This window comes from Neovison vison, chromosome 5 (genome assembly GCF_020171115.1).
Source record: "Neovison vison isolate M4711 chromosome 5, ASM_NN_V1, whole genome shotgun sequence".
NCBI lineage: Eukaryota > Metazoa > Chordata > Mammalia > Carnivora > Mustelidae > Neogale > Neogale vison.
In genome coordinates, this window is record NC_058095.1 from 11,532,537 (window position 1) to 11,552,039 (window position 19,503).

A 19,503-nucleotide genomic window follows, 5' to 3' on the forward strand; every position below is an offset into this window, starting at 1 on the left:
TTCCACCTTTAATCAAAGTCCTGTCAGCACTCCAGGCCAGAGGCTGAGAGACGTGCGCCAGGCTGAACAAAAGCTGCAGACAGGAAGCACAGGCTCCGGACACCTGCCTCCAAATCCCTGGGATTTTTATTTCATGGCTGTGCAACCCTGGGCAATCAACTTCACTTCTGTCATCTCTACGATGGGGACGCTTTCACCCCGCCCCCCCCCCCGATAGAGCTGTGATTGTTAACTGCCTATAGTTAATAAATGATAGCCTTGTTATTGACAATTCTGAATAATACATGATGTGTGGTGCTCAGGGATATACCTCTTTACCCGCATCCCGATGCCAAGCTAGAACTCAGGGAGACAGCATCATGCGGAAACCACGCACGCTGACTTCCTGGGTGCACCTATCCCCCAAGTCAGCCCTGCAGTACACTGCTGTGCTGCACATAAAAACAGTAATATAATCAGAAGGAGTGGAGGAAGTCTGCTTCTTTCTAGAAAAGAAAATCTGATTATGGGGCGCCTGGGTGGCTCAGTGGGTTAAGCTGCTGCCTTCGGCTCAGGTCATGATCTTGGGATCCTGGGATCGAGTCCCGCATCGGGCTCTCTGCTCAGCAGGGAGCCTGCTTCCCTCTCTCTCTCTGCCTGCCTCTCCATCTACTTGTGATTTCTCTCTGTCAAATAAATAAATAAAATCTTTTTTAAAAAAAGCTGATTATGTCTTTTGATATATTTAAATATATATTTATTACATATTTTATTATATATTATATATAATACATGTATTTGATATATATTACACACACACACACACACATATATGTATGTTTAGGCACCAACACAGTATGAAGCTAGAAGAACTTGCTCAAATCTACCAAAAGGGTATTATGTCTGGGGTGTGGCATTCAGGGTGATTTTTTTTTTTTTTTCTGTTTGTTTGTCTCTGTTTTCAGAGATTTCTAAAGGGGACACATAATTGGTGTGGCAAAATGAGTGGAGTAGTGAGTGAGCAGAGAAGAGAAACAAAGTCAGACGTCAGAACATTCCGAGAGAGAGAGGATGGGGCACGGCATGAAGGCGCGCTACAGATTAAAACCCAGGACAGCCAACTATGGACAAAACCATCTGAGCTGAGATAGAAAGACCTCTCAGAAAAGGTCCCCAGTATGCACTTGGCCAGAGAGCCAGACCTGCAGGTGGACCCGGGAGGGGTAGGCATCTGCCTGGTTGGCTTCCGGCTTGGACAAAGGGTCTCTCTGGAATGGACTTGCCTCCACATTTCTCCATCTTTCTCTGGGCTTCAGTGTTCAAGACACTATTCTCAAACCCAGACGTGAACCCAGGTCCCTGTTCAGAAGCACATGGGGGCTCTACTGCAGCCCCACGCAGCAGCCCAGCATTCGAGGCCATTCCCAACCTGGGTCCCTTCTGGCCTTACCTTCTTCCTGCCCAGAGACCCTTCCTATATAGGCCAGCTTCTCAAACACCTCACCTTCTGCCCTCCTGTGACTTGGTCACGGAATTCCTCTCTGGCAGTAACTTCCTGGTATCTTGGCTAAAAACGTTTACTCAATTCTTAAGTTTTAGCTCAAAAGCCAACACGCCTCCTCTGCTCCCTGATCACGGATGGCTTCCTGCTCCCTGCCCGTCTTCCCCCTCCCTCACCGTCCTCATCAGCATTGATGATACAAACTGGGTGAAAGTCGGCTTTCCACAAATCTGCTCCCTACTAGCTTGCGAGCCACTCAAAAACGAGGACAGATCTAATTCACGTCTGTACCCCTAGCACAACACTGGCACATCTTTAGGGCGAGATAATATCACTCACTCGTTATTCACTCATTCTGTGAATATTTATTAAGTTCTAAATAGGCCCCAGGCACTGGGGATAGAGCCAGGAACATAACAGGATTTCTACCTTCTTAGAGCTTCACATTGAATTGGAAACAGGAGAGGAAAATGCAACTAAAAATTGAATCAGATAATTACTTACAAATTAATAGGAGTAATGGAGAAGAACTACATACAAGCATTCTGTGGGACGGCATCATGGGGGAACCAAGCCGGGTCTCAGGTGAGGCAAGAGATCCCTACGACGGTGAGGCTTACAGCACAGGGGCTACAGGTGCGCTGTGCAACACTGGGGGCAGGCAGAACAGCGCCAGGGAGAAGCTGCAGGAGAAGACTCCAGACCCACTGCCCAGCTGTTCCTTAGCTCCTTCTTTGCCTCACTCGTATTCATCGGCGCCTTGGCACAGGAGAGAGGGGAAAGAAGGGGGTGGGGAGTGGGCATGAGCTTCTCCTGAACCCAGAGCCCTGATGCAGGTGCCAGGTTGGTGGGCACAGGTGAGCACTGGGTGAATGGAAGGTGAGACGCAGACGAGCAGGGGGAGGGTGATGCAGGGGCAGGGTCAAGGAGTCAAGTATGGGAGGGAATCAAGACTTTGATGTGGTTCCTTGGCTCCAGCCCAGAGAGGCAGGGGGGCTTGTCTGTCACCCGTGCACCTCTGGGACCTAGTTCTGAATGAGGAACGCTCTGCCGCATTGACTATGCACTCTGATTTCAGATATCCTGAGCTATTGCTTATGCCTGGGCCCAGCACACCTGTATTCCCTATGCAGACTCAGGGTACCATCCCAGACCCTGAGGCGGCAGGGCGGCAACAGGACTGGCAGCTCCGTGACCCAGAAGCCTATGACATCTTCTCTCTTTTTTGTCAGTTAAGAGCTTTCTGGGCTGTTTGAAACATCCAGATCAAGGGTTAGCTTTGGGCATGCTGTCAGGTCAGGGGTCGAAATACATCTAATGATCTAAGTAGAAACTTTTGCAGAAGTCAAGGGAGGGCTTCTTGCATGGGGAAGCAGGATACCTCACTCTTGTGACTCCTAGTAGTTTTGACACACAGGCCTAGGTGGGGGAGGGCCTGGCCCTGGGGGCAAGGGTCACAGTGGAGGAGTGCCGATCTAGGGACCCCTTCTTGCCGGTGTTCCAAAAATCAAGGATGAATTGGCAAGTCAAATCCTAAAGAAATCAGCACGCCTGAGGATTCTTTTCCATAAGGTCAAAAGGCAAAGGGATTCATGTGACTTTTTACTTAATAACTAATAAATAAATTAGGAAACACTTCACCTTTTTCATATGATAAGGAAGTTGTTCATGGATTTGTCTGTCTTGTAAGTGATTAGTTAACTGGTGGACGAAGAGCCCCGTGCCCACATGAGAGCATGTGGGCTCCTCCCTCGTCCCCAGCAGGATGCCACTCCTCTGAGGGCTCTGTGCTGTCCCAAGCACTGAGGACTGAACTGTCCCTACCAGCCATGAAGCATCCACCTGTCCGGAACACAGGGATCTAAACCATCTCCAAGCTCCAAGGAGCAGAGAGACATGTTCAACCCTCCAGATGGGAGAGGGGCTTGCCTGTTTCATATCAGCCACCTGGGAAAAAAAGCCTGCATTTCTCAGAAAGCCCTGAAAAACTTTTAAGCTGCAATCCTTGAAGCCCCAAGAGGCTACTCTCCAGATTTAGGCCATAAGGAGGTTTTATGATTAGGAATAAATCGCTGCCTCCGCTCTGCCTGTTGTCCTGCTCTCCAGAAAAATCTGTGGCTGAGCAAGGGGTTGGGTCGATTCTTGTACAGTCAAGGACCGATATGCTCAGTGATCTGCAGGTGGAGTCCATTTTTAATTCTGCACAAGCAGACAGGCATGCAACAGGTTTCTTCTTGCCTTCTTAGGCTAAGGCTGTGGGGAATACCAAAGAACCTGCTGGAAGATATCCCACTGCCCTGGAAGAGTTTGCAGTCTTGGGAGAAAGATGAGCCGAGCACACCCAGGCTCGGTAGAGGCCAGAGCAAAGGCAGCTGTGAAGGGTCGGGTGAGGCCAAGGTGGGAGGGGTGAGGCAACCCGGAGTGGGCACAGGCCTGCACCCCACCACCTGGGGGTGCGCACCCAGGGGTGAGGCATGGTTCTGCTTTCAGTGTTTTGTTATTCTTCATGAGTCAGTTCTAACATTTAAATATCAGGAGATTCCACACATGGGCCAGGTAGCGCATGTATCTTGTGAAAGAGAAGGATCTGACCGTCTTGGCTCCCATTCCTTAAAGAAGCCCCAGGCAGCCAGAGCTACCTACCCAGGCAGGTAGCAGATGTTCCCTTAGAGGGGGCCTGTGCTTTCAAGTTCACCATAGGCCCTATCTCTCCTTAATGCCTTACACTTAGCCTGCTTCTCTCCGAAGCTACCAGGGCCCTGTAGATGCTGGAGTTTGTAACCCATGTGTGTTACACTGAATAATGGCTCCCAAAGGTATCTTGGGTCCCATCCCAGGAATCTGCGAGTGTTACATGTTATGGCAAAAGAGACGTTGCAGGTGAAACTGAATTAAGGATCTGGAGATAGGGAGATGATCTTGGATTCAGCTGGAAGACCCTAAACATAACTGCAAGTGTCCTTAAAAGAGGGAGATTTGACTACAGAAGACAAGAACACAAAGGGATGATAGAAGGGGAGATGAGAATGATGGGGCCCTAAGCCAGAAGAGAAGACAGAAGAGCCAAGAAACATTCCTCCCCTAGAACCTCCAGACGATCGCCCCGCTAATACCTTGATTTTAGCCCCATTGGACTCATTACGGCCGTCCAGCTTCCAGATCTGGAGGAGAGTAAACTGCTGCTGTTTTAGCCAGTAAGCCGGTGGTACGTTTGTTACCGCAGCAGTACAAAGCTAATCCACCCTGCCAATTAATGAATCAACAAATGCCTTGAGTGCCCAGAACACAGTGGCGGGCCCTACGTCCAGGAGCTTAGAGGAGAGGAGAGAATGATAATGACAACAGAGCACTATCTGAGCCAGGATGGGGAAAGCTCCCGGGAACTCTCGGAACATACCTGCAGAGCTTCTCACCCAGGCCTGGAGATCCCAGGGGAGACTGTTCTCCAGGGTACAGACACGCATCCATCTTTGTTGCGCAAAGGAACTCCAGCACAGGGGCCCTGAGGCCAGGGGACATGCGGGGTGGGGGTCAGGGGCAGCCCCGGGGAGCCAGGGGGCTCTTACCTTGCATGCTGGATGAACTGGGTAGCTTTCTCGGCATACTTCTGCGCCAGGCTGCTCAGGTTCACGGGCTGCTCCACGATGTTGAGGTTTTCATAGAGAGGAAGGGCCACATCGGTGTAACAGTCCCTCTCAAGGTTCCTGGGTGGAAACCACAGATGGTATTCATTTCCATGACCTAAGTAGCCGTCGTGTCGAAGAAAATGCTTTTATGCAGCGATGCGATGTGCATGAACACAAAACACTTAATAACCTGCCCCAGATGATTTTTCCCATCTGTCATTTCCTCCAGGGCAAAATCAATAAAATGCCTTCTTCCCTTTTCTTCTAACAGACTTTTACGCTCCTCGGACAGGTCTGGCCACTCTGCAAAGCTCACAAAGACTTCCCTGAGCTACAGACATTATTCCCATTTTGTTGCAAGAGAAACTGAGGTCCAGACAAACTAAATTACTCAAGCTGAGTCCCACAGCCAACCAATAGCCGCCATCCCTGGCTTCTTCTGCAGACTACTTCTCTGTCTACAGGGCACGATGCTGGGTGCTTTCCTAGGTCAACCGTTGGGACTTCATGTGACCTGACATCTGACTGTAACCCAGGGAGCTGGGGACAGTTTAAACATCTCAACCATGTTTGGAAAATTTGGAGAAGCTTTAGCCACTGGAAAAAGTGGGAGTCAAACCAGTTATAGCTCCTGAACAAAAAACAAAGTCTATGGTCTTAGAGCTGGAGATGAACCGACCTATGAATGCTCCCACATGAGTGGCTGAGTAATAACTCTGGCCGTGACCCGTGGGCGAGTTACCTAAGCTCTCAGAACCTGACTCTTCTTATCTCAAGTGTGCCCCCGCCCTCTGATGAGGTCCTGAAAGGACAAAACAAGACAGCGAGTGTTAGTGCTCTGCACGCTACCCGGCATATGAGCAATGCCATCAACCCTCGGCCTTCCAACCCAAACACCACAGCGCACCAGGAGAGAAGCTGGGAACCACGGGGAGAGAAGAGGGAACAAGGGGCATCTCAGGGAGGGAAACTGTCCTCATGGGGCAGGAAGGACTGGAAAGAGGAGAAAATCCCCCATCATACCTAGATGCACACACACTCCCTTCCAAAAGCTTGAGACAAGTCAGACTGGGGTAAATAATCGCCAAGGGCCACAGGTTTTGGAAAAGGGAAAAAGGATTATCTCCATAATAGGCATGCTAATGCTAACCTCACTGTCAGTGTTAAGTTTTTCATGTTGTTATGACTTTGTGGCAACTCCACCATTACCTACAATCTCTCCCCTTCTCCCGCAACCTCACCCCCACTAAGCCAACCCTTTATTTTCCGATTTAACATGGATTTAAAGGGGCCCAGCTGACATGTGGCAGGCCACGATATGACCAACTGTGGCCCATGGGCGGCGGCTGGTAGGGAGGGCAGGGAGACGAACTATAGCTTCATTTCTCCCGCTGCCACATACACACAAATCCCCTGTGCATCCGGTGAAAATGCAGACTGGGGCCTGGGGGGATTGGGGGTCTGACATTCTGCTCTTCTGACAAGCACACACGACCGCCACACTGCTGGGCCAGCGACCACAGTCTGAGTGGCACACAGGCTCTGGACTCAGGAGGACCCTGATTGGAATCAGCAGCTCTACCTCCTACAGCTGCAGGGTGACCTGGGCAAGCGGGTCCTTACCTGTACCTTTCCAGGGTCCTCACTTCTAAAATCAGGCCAAATAACCTGCCTCGCACAATGTCGTGTGGATTGCGGATAAGCATGGAGGGTGCCCACACTGTGACGACGTCTCAGTACATGGCCATTATTACATTAACTATTGTGTTATCAATGAGCCAGTGGAGACTTGCCTTCCCCAGGGGCTCAGACACCCGTCACCTTATCAATAACCGCAATTCGCGGACTGAGAAACAGGAACACCTGGTTTGTGTTGTTCTGTTGCCTAAGTAAAGTTTAGCACATTTTTCTGATATTAAATACACCGCACACTCATTGCAGAATATTGGGAAAATACAACGAGAAAGAAAGATGAAATGAAAACCCCTTAGTCCTGCAACCAGCGGGAATGAGCCAGTGTTAGCGCTTCGGGCCTCCTCCCTCTGAGTAGGGCTGTGAGGCTATGGACACGGAGGCAGCTAAGAGCACACTGCTTGTGAGCTGGCTCCTGCTGTTTTCATGTACCAGTATCCTGAGCATTTCCCCATTCCATGGAAGAGGATTTTAAAGCATCCCGCAGAGGGACAGCACGGCATTTCAAAGCCAGATGCTGGTTTCTTTGCCAGGGGGCAGGGGGTGGCGAAGCTTGTAAGGAGCCCTGAGCGTCTCCTCCCTCTCTCTAGCCCTCTTACGTCCAGTGTCTAGGCCAGGTGAGTGGCCTGGCAGCGAAGCCAGCAGGCAGAGGTGGAGCGAGACCCCACATGGGTAAGTCCAAGGCAGCACCAGGCTCTTCCCAGCTGAGTTAAACAATCCAAGGAAACCACACAATTCCAATGAAATAATTTTTTGACCTAACCCTTGCTAAAAGTTTGCTTACACTCCATGCAAATAACGCACATTTGCACTAAACCTACTCTTTTTTACTGACTTAACTCTCTCCTGTGGCCTTCCTCATTGACACCTACTGAACTATACCCTTGGGACTTCACCTTGCTCGGGAGCCCACTGCCAGTTGTTTGGATGGGATTACCTTGCTGGTCTATCGTCTCGTGGACACGCTGGACAAGGAGGGTGGTTATAGCCCGGGGTGTCCGTGCAGCCCATATCATGGCTGTATGGGATTCCAAAGTAGTAATCAAAACCTGGAAGAGAAGCAACTGGTGAGCACCCCCACTTGCCTTCTGTTCTATGAGTCTGCATTCTTACACCCAGGACAAAAATTTAATTTTCCATGATTTAATACTGCAGGGCTATGGAGTATGTAATTAAAAGAGGATTTGATTAATATCCCTTTGTAGTATGCGAAGAAAACACTTTGTTGGGTTCTGGCTGTAAGACTAGCTTTGCCAAACATCTTGGGATTAGAGTTAACCCAGAGTGGGAGGAAGTGGAGAGAAGTGTGGCACCCCTCCAATCGCCAGCGCACTTAGGAACACATCCAGTAAGGAGTTGGTGAAAATCAGATACGGGCATGGCACTGTAAGACATAAACAAGGGCCTGCAAGGGCCTGAAGGGAAGTAAGATATGCAGATTAAACTAGAAGAGGGTGTATCTGAATGAGGGTAAAGGAGCACCAGGACAGTACATTGGGGAAGGGGTATAAGAAGCAGGAGGAGACACAAATGAACTCAGAGACAGGAATCAAGAAACCTCAGAGTACCCAAGCCAGCAGTCTTTTTGAGATGATCTGGTCCAGGGACACAAATGTATAGCGGGTGCTCTCTCTTCTCAGTCCCAACGGCAGACACCACAAGCCCAAAATGGCACCACCTCATCCTGCTCAGCGGGCTCCTGTCTCGGGATCCATCCCCCACCCAGCATAGGACTCCAGGTTTCCACATCCAAATCTAGTTCAACCTCCTCATTTCTCAAGGAGGAAGCAACCACAAGTGGGAAAAGTAAGTTCTGTGGTCATTTTTAGTGGAAAAGTCAGGTCTTCACTTCCTTTACCTGCCACTCCTTACAAAGCACACAAGGAAGATGCTAGGGAAGTCCAGCTAAAAAGATGGGGCACAAGAGAGGAGAGGAGGAGGAAGGAGCACCAGAGGGGAGGAAGGAGTGGGACAGGGTGTTGGCCAGTGGGAACAGGAGGCTGAAGGCTGGTTGCTGGCCGAATCCCTGGAAAAATCTGCGGATGCATACGTTCCCCCAGACCTAGCAGAGAGCACAGCAGCCTCTTTCCATGGAGCTAGAGGGAGATCCTGGGGTGGACTGAGGGGTGGAGAAGTCCACAAAATACTCAGAGAACCACCATTAAGGAAAAACCCACCCGTTCGCTTATAAAATAGCAGGAGCCGCCAGGAAGCAAACTCAAGGAAGGACCCCAGAGAAGCCTGAGCTGCTGAGATAATGACAAGTCACCTTCAAGAGAAAGTCTGTGAGTTCCCATCTGAAAAGGAGGAGGCAGGTCAGAGGGAGAGCAGAGGCCAAAACCACAACTTTGGAAAACCATCAATAATTCGGTGAATTGGACATTCAGAGAACTCATCAATCAGCAAACTGATTTTCAGGCACTTGGCTCAGGCAGCTGGATCTTGGCCTATTCTCCAAGGTCAGAGAGTCAAAAGTCTAAGGCAGTGAATAGCTACAGGGAGAAGGCAAGACGGGGCATCTCCTGTCTGGGCTTATGGCCTGCTTCTATGAACCCACTGGACAATTTTTACTTCCACCGCACTGGACATGCCTGGATCTCCCAGGGGCCAAATGTTTCCTGAGATGTAGACACTGATGGGCTTGCGACAAGAAAGCCAGAAGTGCTGGCAGGCACCAAGGTGGGGAGGAGGCCAGGAAAGATGCCGGGAAAAAACAATGTGAGACCAAGGGGTGCCATAGGTCTCCCAACTGCACCTAAGTGACCCCGTGAATGAAGACATCCTAACTCGGGAGCGGTGTCCCCCAGAAGCAGGATGGCTTAAACATTAATGGAAGCCTTTTACACCAAGATCTTTACTTTGTTTCCCAGGTAACAAGTATCCCAAAGAATTCTTACCACGGAAGTTGGGGTGGTAAGAGCCATGGTGTCCGAGATGCCATTTGCCTGTAGGAAAGCAAGAGAGAGACTTTCAGAGGGAACCCCCAAGGGGATTCCCAGTGCCTCTGGGGAGCTGAGCACATACGCAGTCCTCCATCCGTGTTGCCCTTTACAGAAGGGAAGCAGAGAGGCTGCAAATGCTGGGTGAAAGCCAAGCCTTGCTCTCTGGGACGGAGAGGGAGTCCACAGGGACACAGAAAGCAAGCAACAATGACTCAGGACCTATGCAGGAAAGCACACAAAGAAAAAGAAGGCAAGCCTTCACTGGGGGCCCACAGATGCCAGCGGGCTGAGCTTCTGCCCCTCAAAGTGGGTTCAGTGCCCACAGCAATCCCACAGTGCCCGTTGCACCTGCTCCGACCTCCCTCGCTGGGGCTCTACAAAGACCCAGAGGACAAGCGTGGGCCCCATTATTGCCTTGGAGATGCCTGGTTTCCTCCTACTTTCATCATCTTCCTCTCTGAGCACCCTCAGCAGCCCGCAGAGGCTGGACGGAAGACCACCTCCCCCTTCCCGAGGCTGTTCCCCTGCAGAGAGACCGGCCTAGGCGTGCATGGCTGCTCCTCACTCTGTACATGTGTTTGCTAGGGAAGAATGACTGGGAAACGTGTGGCAGAAGCTCTGACCGTGTTGAACTCAAGGACATAATAATTCCGCTCGGAGTAAAGACCCCAGGAAAACCACCCACAAGGCAAGGGACAGAGAAAAGAATGTGGTCCAAAGATCTAAACAGTGCCAGCACTGAACAGCACGTAAGAGAAAGAAACGTGCAACTGTGGGGGGTGGCTAAGTAAATTATTTACATGGCCTTGACAAAATACCACCAAACTATCCTTTAGAGACAAATGCATGTAGCAAAAGGTAATAATTAGGAAATCTAGGGAAAGGGCAGATGAGTGTCTATTACTCCCTTTTTGCAATTGCACTGTAGGTTTGGGGAAAAATGTAATAGAAAGCAGAGGCAAACGGCTTCGGCACTAGGCGGAATGCATGGATTAAGCATTACGTGGAAATCCAAAATTAAAGTGTTTAACTTATTTCTAAAATTATTAAAATTATTGTAAAGATGTAAAATTGTGTGACATAGAAATATAAAATAACAAGAAGGGGTTAAGAGGAGGCCCAAGAGGTATGCAACTAGGTGGAAATACATGACCGTGGACCAATGTTAGAAGTGAAGCGTGGGTGGGGCAAAGGGGTTTGATATTCCTTTGGTGGGTGTTTTGTTTTGTTTTGTTTTAATTTTTCCCCTAAGCACGCTTATAGGAAGTTCATGATGTCAACACACGGATATGGTTGGAGAGCTTCTAACACGCAAATGGTGGGATGAGCAGTGAGGGGAGAGGGGAGCAGCTGAGCAGTTGATATATAATCAGTTGTTCACCTGGGGTTCAAAGCCATGAAGAGGGAAGGGCAAGTGGAACGCGCTCAGCTCAGGAAGCACCCAGCCCCCTTGCTGCCTCATGAAACTGTAGAGTCAGAGAGCCCCAGGGGCCAAACGCTTCCGGGCTGTTAGTGTGACCCAGATGCAAGCGCTGGGTCCAGTTAGGACACTCAGCCCAGCATGGGGGCCTCACAGTGAGTATACCTCAGGGTACAGGCCAGCAGGGATTGAAAAGATGGCATCCTAATTTGTACCTCCTCCCACCGGGGCCTGCCACACTCCAGTCTGACCTTCTATAAAAGTAGGTCCGGGCTGATATCCAAGATCTATAAAGAACGCCTCAAACTCAACACACACAAAACAGATAATCAAGTCAAAAAAAAACAAAAACGGGCAGAAGACATGAACAGACACTTCTCCAGTGAAGACATACAAATGGCCAACAGACACATGAAAACATGTTGCCCATCATGAGCCATCAGGGAGAGTCAAATCAAGACCACATTGAGGTACCCCCTTCCACCAGTTAGAACGGCCAACATTAACAAGACAGGAAACAACAAATCTTGGGGGAGGTTGTGGAGAAAGGGGAGCCCTGTGACACGGCTGGTGGGAATGCAAGCTGGTGCAGCCACTCTGGGAAACAGCGCGGAGGATCCTCAAAAAGCTGAAAAGAGAGCCACCCGATGACCCGGCAATTGCACATCTGGGTATTTACCCCAAGGATACAGATGGGAGTGAAACGAAGGGGCATGTGCACCCCATTGTTCATAGCAGCAGTGGCCACAGTCGCCAAACTGCAGAAGGAGCCAAGATGCCCTTCCACGGACGAATGGGTAAGGAAGATGTGGTCCCTACATACAATGGAATATGACGCCTCCATCAGAAAGGAGGAATACCCAACTTTTGTATCAACATGGACGGGACTGGAGGAGATTATGCCGAGTGAAACAAGCCAAGCAGAGAGAGTCAATTATCACAGGGTTTCCCTTGCCCGTGGAGCATAAGGAATAACACGGAGGACATTAGGAGATGGAGCAGAGACGTGAAGTGCGGGGAAATCAGAGCGGGAGAGGAACCCTGAGAGACTGCGGACTCGGAGAAACAAACAGGGTTTTAGAGGGGAGGTGGGGGCGGGGATGGGGGAGCCCGGGGGTGGGTATTAAGGTATTAGCGAGGGCACGAATGCGTGCAGCACTGGGTGCTCTGGGTCAACCACGAAGCTTGGAACACTTCATCAAAAAATAAAATAAAATAATTCAGAAAAGTTAAAAAAAATAATAATAATAAAAAATAATAGTCAGGCCCCCTGACCCAGAGGAGGAGGCGGGGCCAACCCCCGAAACTGGGGCCTGCTGTGGGTTAACACCCCCACGCCCCCCCCCTTGCCACTTCGGGGAGGTTTGGAGGAGGGAGGCGGGAATCCCACGGGACCAGCTCTTGCGAAGTCGGAAGAACAGCACCGGCAGCCTGAGGGTGCCACGGGGACGGAGGCGCCGCCTTGGCCTCGGGAGGGAGGACCAGCCCTGAAGCAAAGCACCAGGGCCAGGCAGGGCAGACACACCGCTCCTGGGCAGTGAGCCGCCCCGCCGCCGCCTCACGCGGCGGAAACTCGGTTTCCTCACACAATGGAGGACATCATCCCTTCAGAAGGCATCTCCCTGTCCTGACGCAAATAAAAACTTAGGGCCGGGCAGGTAGGAACTTCCGAATCATAGGGAATCCCACACAGATTTTAAAAGGAAAGGAAGCTGCTGGACAGTGTGGCCGACGCTGCCTCGTGCCCCCACTTACCCCGCTAACCGATGTCGGGTTTGGTTCCCAGGTGAGAGACGACACCCCCCCCCCGCCCCAATCCGGGTCCGAAGTCCAGTTTCCCAGCCTTCCTTGCAGTGGGGCGTGGCCATGCAAATCCACCAATCAGATGTAAGTGCATGTCCACGGGGAGGGGTGGGCGTGTCTTTCCCTGGTAGAGGCCCTGCACCTGCTCTCTTGTTTTTCCCTTCCTTGAAGCCGTATGATGGTGAATGACGCTGAGGCCGCTCTCTTGCAACCAAGGAGCAACAAGCATGAGGCCGAAAGCTAACGGACTACGGAGACCGGAGCAGAAACATAGAAACGGTTTCCTGGAGCAGCTGAGTCAATGAAAGCAATCACTCACCTCTCAGCTTCTTACAATGGGAGGAAAACCTAAACCCTATATGGTTTAGTTCCCTGTAGGGTCTTGTCAATGACTTACAGCTGAAAGCTTTCCGACCTTATACAGCAAGAAATAAACAAAAAGGAGCAGAAGAGGCAGCATGCTGGGTCTTCGCAAACACAAGGCAGGCACCGCAGGAAATGCTGTAGGAGATGCAGGGTTGGGGGGGGTGGTCCCCAGTTCTGGAGCTCCAGTGTTACCTATCATCCCAGTGACATAGCCAGCTTGCTGCAGCACCTCCGCCAAGGTGGTCTCGTTGAGCGGCAGACCCCCCACAGAGGTGACCGCAAAGTTGTGCGTGACTCCGTTGCGGAGGCCAAGCCGGCCGGTGAGCAGGGAGGCCCGAGAGGGTGAGCAGGTGGAGGCAGCTGCGTGGAAATCCACAAACCTGCAGAGAAAGAAAAGGGATTGGGGTTCTTCCGTCCACAGACAGCCAAACCAAGGGAAGTTCAGTTCCCACCCAGGTCCCAGGATTTCAGTGCTGGGAAAAGCTCAAAGACCACCCCTTGAAAGGACAGGTTAGGAAAATAAATCTCAGAGAGGTAATGCAACGAATTCAAGGTCACACACCTCATTCAGATTGGTTTGATCCAGTATATTTGTGGATCCTCTTTATCCAAAGATTCCATATTTCAAATTCATGGACTCACTGAAGCCCAACTGTTATCTCCAAAAATCAATACTCATGGCTTTTAAGCCCTCACTCATGGACATTCCAAGATGTCCCAAAACATTCTGTTTCCTCACATGTGCATCCCTAGCTGAGGATGACGAAGGTGACCTTGTTTTGGCTCCCATGCGACAAGCAAATGTCCTCTTCTCCACAGTCTACTGAGTGCTATAGTTTTTTACGTTTTTTGTGCTTTGTGTTGGTGATTTTGCTGTTTAAAATAGCCCACACACGTAGGGCTGAGGGCTGACTACTTCAGCATTATAGAGATGTGATGTGCCTTACAGAGAAAGTACAAGTGTTAGATAAGCTTCATTCAGGAATGCATTACAGTGTTGTTGGCCATCTCGATGTTAATGAATCAAAAACTATATTAAATCAAAAGACAGAAACACACATAAAACAAGGTTCTGTGCTGGGACGCCTGGGTGGCTCAGTTGGTTAAGCAGCTGCCTTCGGCTCGGGTCATGATCCCAGCGTCCTGGGATCGAGTCCCGCATTGGGCTCCTTGCTCGGCAGGGAGCCTGCTTCTCCCTCTGCCTCTGCCTGCCATTCTGTCTGCCTGTGCTTGCTCTCTCGCCCTCTCTCTCTCTCTGATAAATAAATAAAAAATCTTAAAAAAACAAAACAAAACAAAAACAAGGTTCTGTGCTGATCTGTTGACTGTAACCAGAAGCTCACAGAAGCCGAACTCTGTAGATGTTCTGGAAGCAAAGTTTCAGTATTCCTTAATTCAGTGTTCTCAGTGACTTTATAGAGGAACTACAGCCAGTAAAAAGAACCTGCTGTATCTATTACACTTAGTGTCCAACCTTTTTTGGACACTGTAGAGAAATATAAAAGAAGTCTAGCCATTCTCCTACCATCAAGGAATGTGATTAAACTTCATGTCACTAATAATGGGGAAACTGACCTTGTGCGTCCCCTGATAGGATGATACCAAGTTGATATCATCGAGGATTCTTGTCAAGAACATTTAACCTGAATCTAATCAGACCTCTGGACCTAATTTCCGGTTATAGGAAATGTAGCTGATAGAAGAACAAATTAAATGACACCACAAGGAAATAATCTAACAAGCCAGTCTACACATTCTATGACAACTGGTGTCAGTCTTCAGAAAGTCAGTATCCCAGGGAAAAATGCGATAGAGGGGGGATGTTCTGTACTAAAGGACACTAAAGAGACAAACCAAATGTAATATATGTTCCTCGATGGAATCCCAGCTCAAACATGCTAACAGCACATTTGGGGGCCAATTAGGGAAATTTAATATGGACTGAATATAAGATGACATTGCATGATCATTGTCCATTATCTTGATTATGGCCATGTAGGAGAATGCTTTTGTTCTTTTTTCTTTTCTTCCAGTTGTATTGGCATATAACATTGTATTCATTGAAGGGGTACAACATAATGATTTGATAAATGTATATATTGGGAAATGATTGCCACTAAATTTGGTGAATGGCCATCACTTCCCGTAGTTATGAGTTATTCTTTTCTTGTCATGAGGATTTTGAGATCTTCTCTCTTAGCAACTTTCAAACATATAATACAGTATGATTAACTAGAATCACCATGCTATGCATTACATGCCTAGAACCTACTTATCTCACGACGGGGAACTTGTACCTTTCGACCCCCTTCACCCATTTCCCCCACCCCCACCCCCACCCCTGGCAACTGCCAGTCTATTCTCTACATTTGTGAGTTTGATTTTTTTAGATTCCCCATACACTTGAGATCATATAATATTTGTCCTTCTCTGTCTGCGTCCTTCTACCTAGCATAATGTCCACGCCCATATGTCACAAACGGTAGGATTTCCTTCTTTTTTACAGATGAATAATCTTCTGTTGTCTATGTATATCACATTTTTTATTTCATCAGGAATATATTTTTATTACACTAAGGACGTTATTACATTAAGAATGTTTTTATTCTTTTTTTTTAAATTTTATTTATTTATTTATTTGACAGACAGAGATCACAAATAGGCAGAGAGGCAGGCAGAGAGAGAGGGGGAAGCAGGCTCCCCGCTGAGCAGAGAGCCTGATGCAGAGCTCGATCCCAGGACCCTGAGATCATGACCTGAGCTGAAGGCAGAGGCTTTAACCCACTGAACCACCCAGGCACCCCAAGAATGTTTTTATTCTTAAGAGATATATGCTATGATGTTTATAATAAAGAAGCACTCTGCACTCCTCCAATGACTCAGGAAAAACACCACCCTATTTACAGATAGAACAAGTGCAAGCAAAAATGGCAAACTGTTAATAACGATGGGGTATACTGGTGTTTATGTGACTATTCTTTTCACTTTCTTTTATGTTTGAGATTTTTAGTATTAAAGTTAATAATTGGGACGCCTGTGTGGTTCAGTGGGTAAAGCGTCTGCCTTCAGCTCAGGTTGTGATCTCAGGGTCCTGGGATTGAGTCCCACATTGGACTCTCTGCACAGCGGGGAGCCTGCTCCCCCTCACAACCCCGCCTGCCTCTCTGCCTACTTGTGATCTCTCTCTGTCGAATAAATAAATAAAAATCTTTTTTAAAAAGTTAATAATTAATGTATAATAGTATAAGTTTCAAAAGGATGACAACCCAAAGTCTAGAATGAGCAAGGCAGTGGCAATGTCAATGCCGGAGCCTGGCGGGAGGGTAGGGAAGATAGGGAGGGGCAGCTTAAAATAAAGCTCGGCGTCTTGGAACCACATGTGTCCAGGGTGCCTGGAGGCGGGTCCGTCTGCTGAGCCACCATCCTGGGCAGCACGAAGCCCAAGGTCTGGTGGGTAAGGGACTGACCCACAGACACCAGGTCAGCGCAGCCGAGCAGGGCTCGGTGCCTCTCCTCGCCTCTCCCGGGTCTGCAGAGTGCAAGCTCCTTCCCAAAGTCAGCCTCCACCTGGTACGCTCTCCCGGATTTTTGCATGGCCTTTCTTGCCTCCTCGGTTTTCCTGCAAGGGGGCCTCTGTTGTCCTCTAATCGGGCACCCTGGGGTGTACATGGTAGCATTGGCCCCAACCCCAATTATCTGATTTATTTTTGTATCTTTTCATTCTGGGCCATCCTCCCTCCATGCCAGCTCCGGGCAAAGGGGGCTTGGCCCATGCTGCTAGAAGCTTATCTCCAGCTCCTAGAACAGGGCTCTGTAAATACAGGGGGAAGGGCAGAGAGAAGATGGGGAGAGGGGAGGGAAAGAAAGGGGTCTTTCCTTCCCAGCAACTTAATTGTAAGTGTAACCAAACCTCAAAATAAACATTACTGGGAAGTCTGATGGGGGGGTGGGGAGGTCCTCTGGGCACATTCGCCAAAAGTTTAAAAGATAACGAGCTGGCGTGGAGGTTACAAGCATAAGCATCGTGATGTGAATTGTCATGAAGAGAGGACATCAGGGGACCCATGTGAAAGCAAGGGGATGAGGTCACAGAAAGCAGGGCCTGTTTAAGTACTTCCTTCCCACACACCGCAGAGCTTGGCTCATCACCTGCCCCCTACATTAGGGCCTCAGGTCTCCGCCCTAACCCCACACCTGGATGGTGGTGACCCCCAAACCGACTGACAGCGGCTCTAGACCAAGACTGGCCACTTGCCCAGGCCGCCTGCCCAGGGCCGTGTTTTCTGGGGGGTCAGCGTAGGGGGGGATTAGAGCAGCCTGGGGACATTTTCTTGTTTTTGTGCCCTCACAGAGTTCAGCCCGGGGCAAGAATATGTGGAAATGCATACAAATCCCTGCTTCTCTGAGCACACAAATCTCTGGAAGACTTGGGACAGAGGGGGTTAAAATACAGTGTTTAAAACGGCCTCCAGGTCCAACTGGACTAAAGAAATCCTTAGGAGTCTGTAATGTTTTCCCACCCCTCCATGATGCGCTACAGAGCTCTTCCCCCACCCCCCAGCCTGGTTACAGAGGGCCCTGAACACCCTGCCCTTCACATTGACCTTGGCATTTGGAGGGGTGATGGCCCTGGAGGGTAGTCAGGACTGCAGCGTGTTTCAGCAACACAGTGGTTTCCTCTTCTCCTCCTCCTTTCCTTCTCTCTCTTTTTTTTTTTTTTTTTAAAGATTTTATTTATTTATTTATTTGTCAGAGAGGGAGAGAGAGAGAGGGAGGGAGGGAGAGAGCATAGCACACGCAGGGATAGGGTCAAAGGGGAGAGAGAGAAGCAGGTGTCTTGCTGAGCAAGAAGCCCGATGTGGGGCTTGATCCCAGGACCCCAGGATCATGACCTGAGTCGAAGACAGATGCTTCACCAACTGAGCTATCCAGCCACCCTTTTCTCTCTCAAGCCTAGGGATTATAAGGAAAAACTTTTAAAATCTTACCAACTGACTGACCATGTGACCCAATAATTCCACCAGCAGGACTGGGAGTCCCCACAAGAAATGAAATCAGGTACTCAGACACGTTCATAATCACAGCAGCCTTGTTCCCCGTGGCTGAAAGGTGGAGGTGACACCCACTCCGTGAGTGGGTGGACAAAGTGTGGCCCATCCACCGGCTGGGGGAATTATGTCCATGAAGAATAATGACACCTGCTACAATGCACATGAACCTTGAAAACAAGACATGAAGGGAGAAGCCCTTCAAAAACAGTCAAATGCCCCAAGTCAGTAAATCCACAGAGATGGAAAACAGGGGCTGGAGGGAGGAGGGCCACGGGCAGAATCTACTTCCTGGGTATGAGGTTTTGTTTTAGGATGATGAAAATATTTTGAAGTTGGATAGGGATAGTAGTTGTACCATGTTATAAATGTACTAAATGTCTCTGAGTTGTTTGCTTTATTTTTTTTTTGAAGATTTTATGTATTTATTTGACACAGAGAGAGACAATAAGAAAAGAAACACAAGCAGGGGGAGTGGGAGAGAGAGAAGCAGGGAGCCCAACGTGCGGCTTGATCCCAGAGCCCTGATTTTCCCATTAATTTTCTTTTTCTAAAAAATTATATTTATTTATTTATTTGACAGAGAGAGAGATCACAAGTAGGCAGAGAGGCAGGCAGAGAGAGAGGGGAAAGCAGGCTCCCTGCTGAGCAGAGAGCCTGACGTGGGGCTCGATCCCAGGACCCTGAGATCATGACCTGAGCCGAAGACAGACGCTTAACCAACTGAGCCATCTAGGCGCCCACGTTGTTCACTTTAAAATGGTTAATTTGGGGCCACCTGGGTGGTTCAGTTGGTTGAGCGTCTGCCTTCGGCTCAGGTCGTGATCTCAGGGTCCCGGGATCAAGTCCCACATCGGGCTCCCCGCTCAGCAGGGAGTCTGCTTCTCTCTCTGCTTCTCTCCGCCCCCACTCCTGCTCACTCTCTCTCTCTCTCAAATAAATAAATAAAATCTTTCAAAAATTAAAAAAAGGTTAATTTTATGTCATGAGAATTTCATTTCAATTTAGAAAATCATCCAAATCTTACAGACGCAGAGGAAAATGCCAGATTCCCGCTGAAGAGGCCCTCGAAGCTGGGTGTCAGGTGCGCGGTTCTTCAGACGGGAAAACACTCATGTATAACTCA

At 49.3% G+C, this 19,503-nt stretch overlaps 1 protein-coding gene across 2 annotated transcripts in view; it reads right to left on the reverse strand.

Annotated features, from left to right (window-relative positions):
- ARSG (arylsulfatase G) overlaps nucleotides 1-19,503 on the reverse strand; it is a 96,979-nt gene that overhangs the window by 29,395 nt on the left and 48,081 nt on the right. For both annotated transcript variants that reach the window (XM_044247567.1, XM_044247568.1), the window contains exons 3-6: nucleotides 13,522-13,709; nucleotides 9,696-9,743; nucleotides 7,736-7,847; nucleotides 5,047-5,184 (exon numbers count right to left, since the gene is read on the reverse strand). In XM_044247567.1, the coding sequence (XP_044103502.1) occupies nucleotides 5,047-5,184; nucleotides 7,736-7,847; nucleotides 9,696-9,743; nucleotides 13,522-13,709 (486 nt within the window). The remainder of the gene's footprint in view (nucleotides 1-5,046; nucleotides 5,185-7,735; nucleotides 7,848-9,695; nucleotides 9,744-13,521; nucleotides 13,710-19,503) is intronic.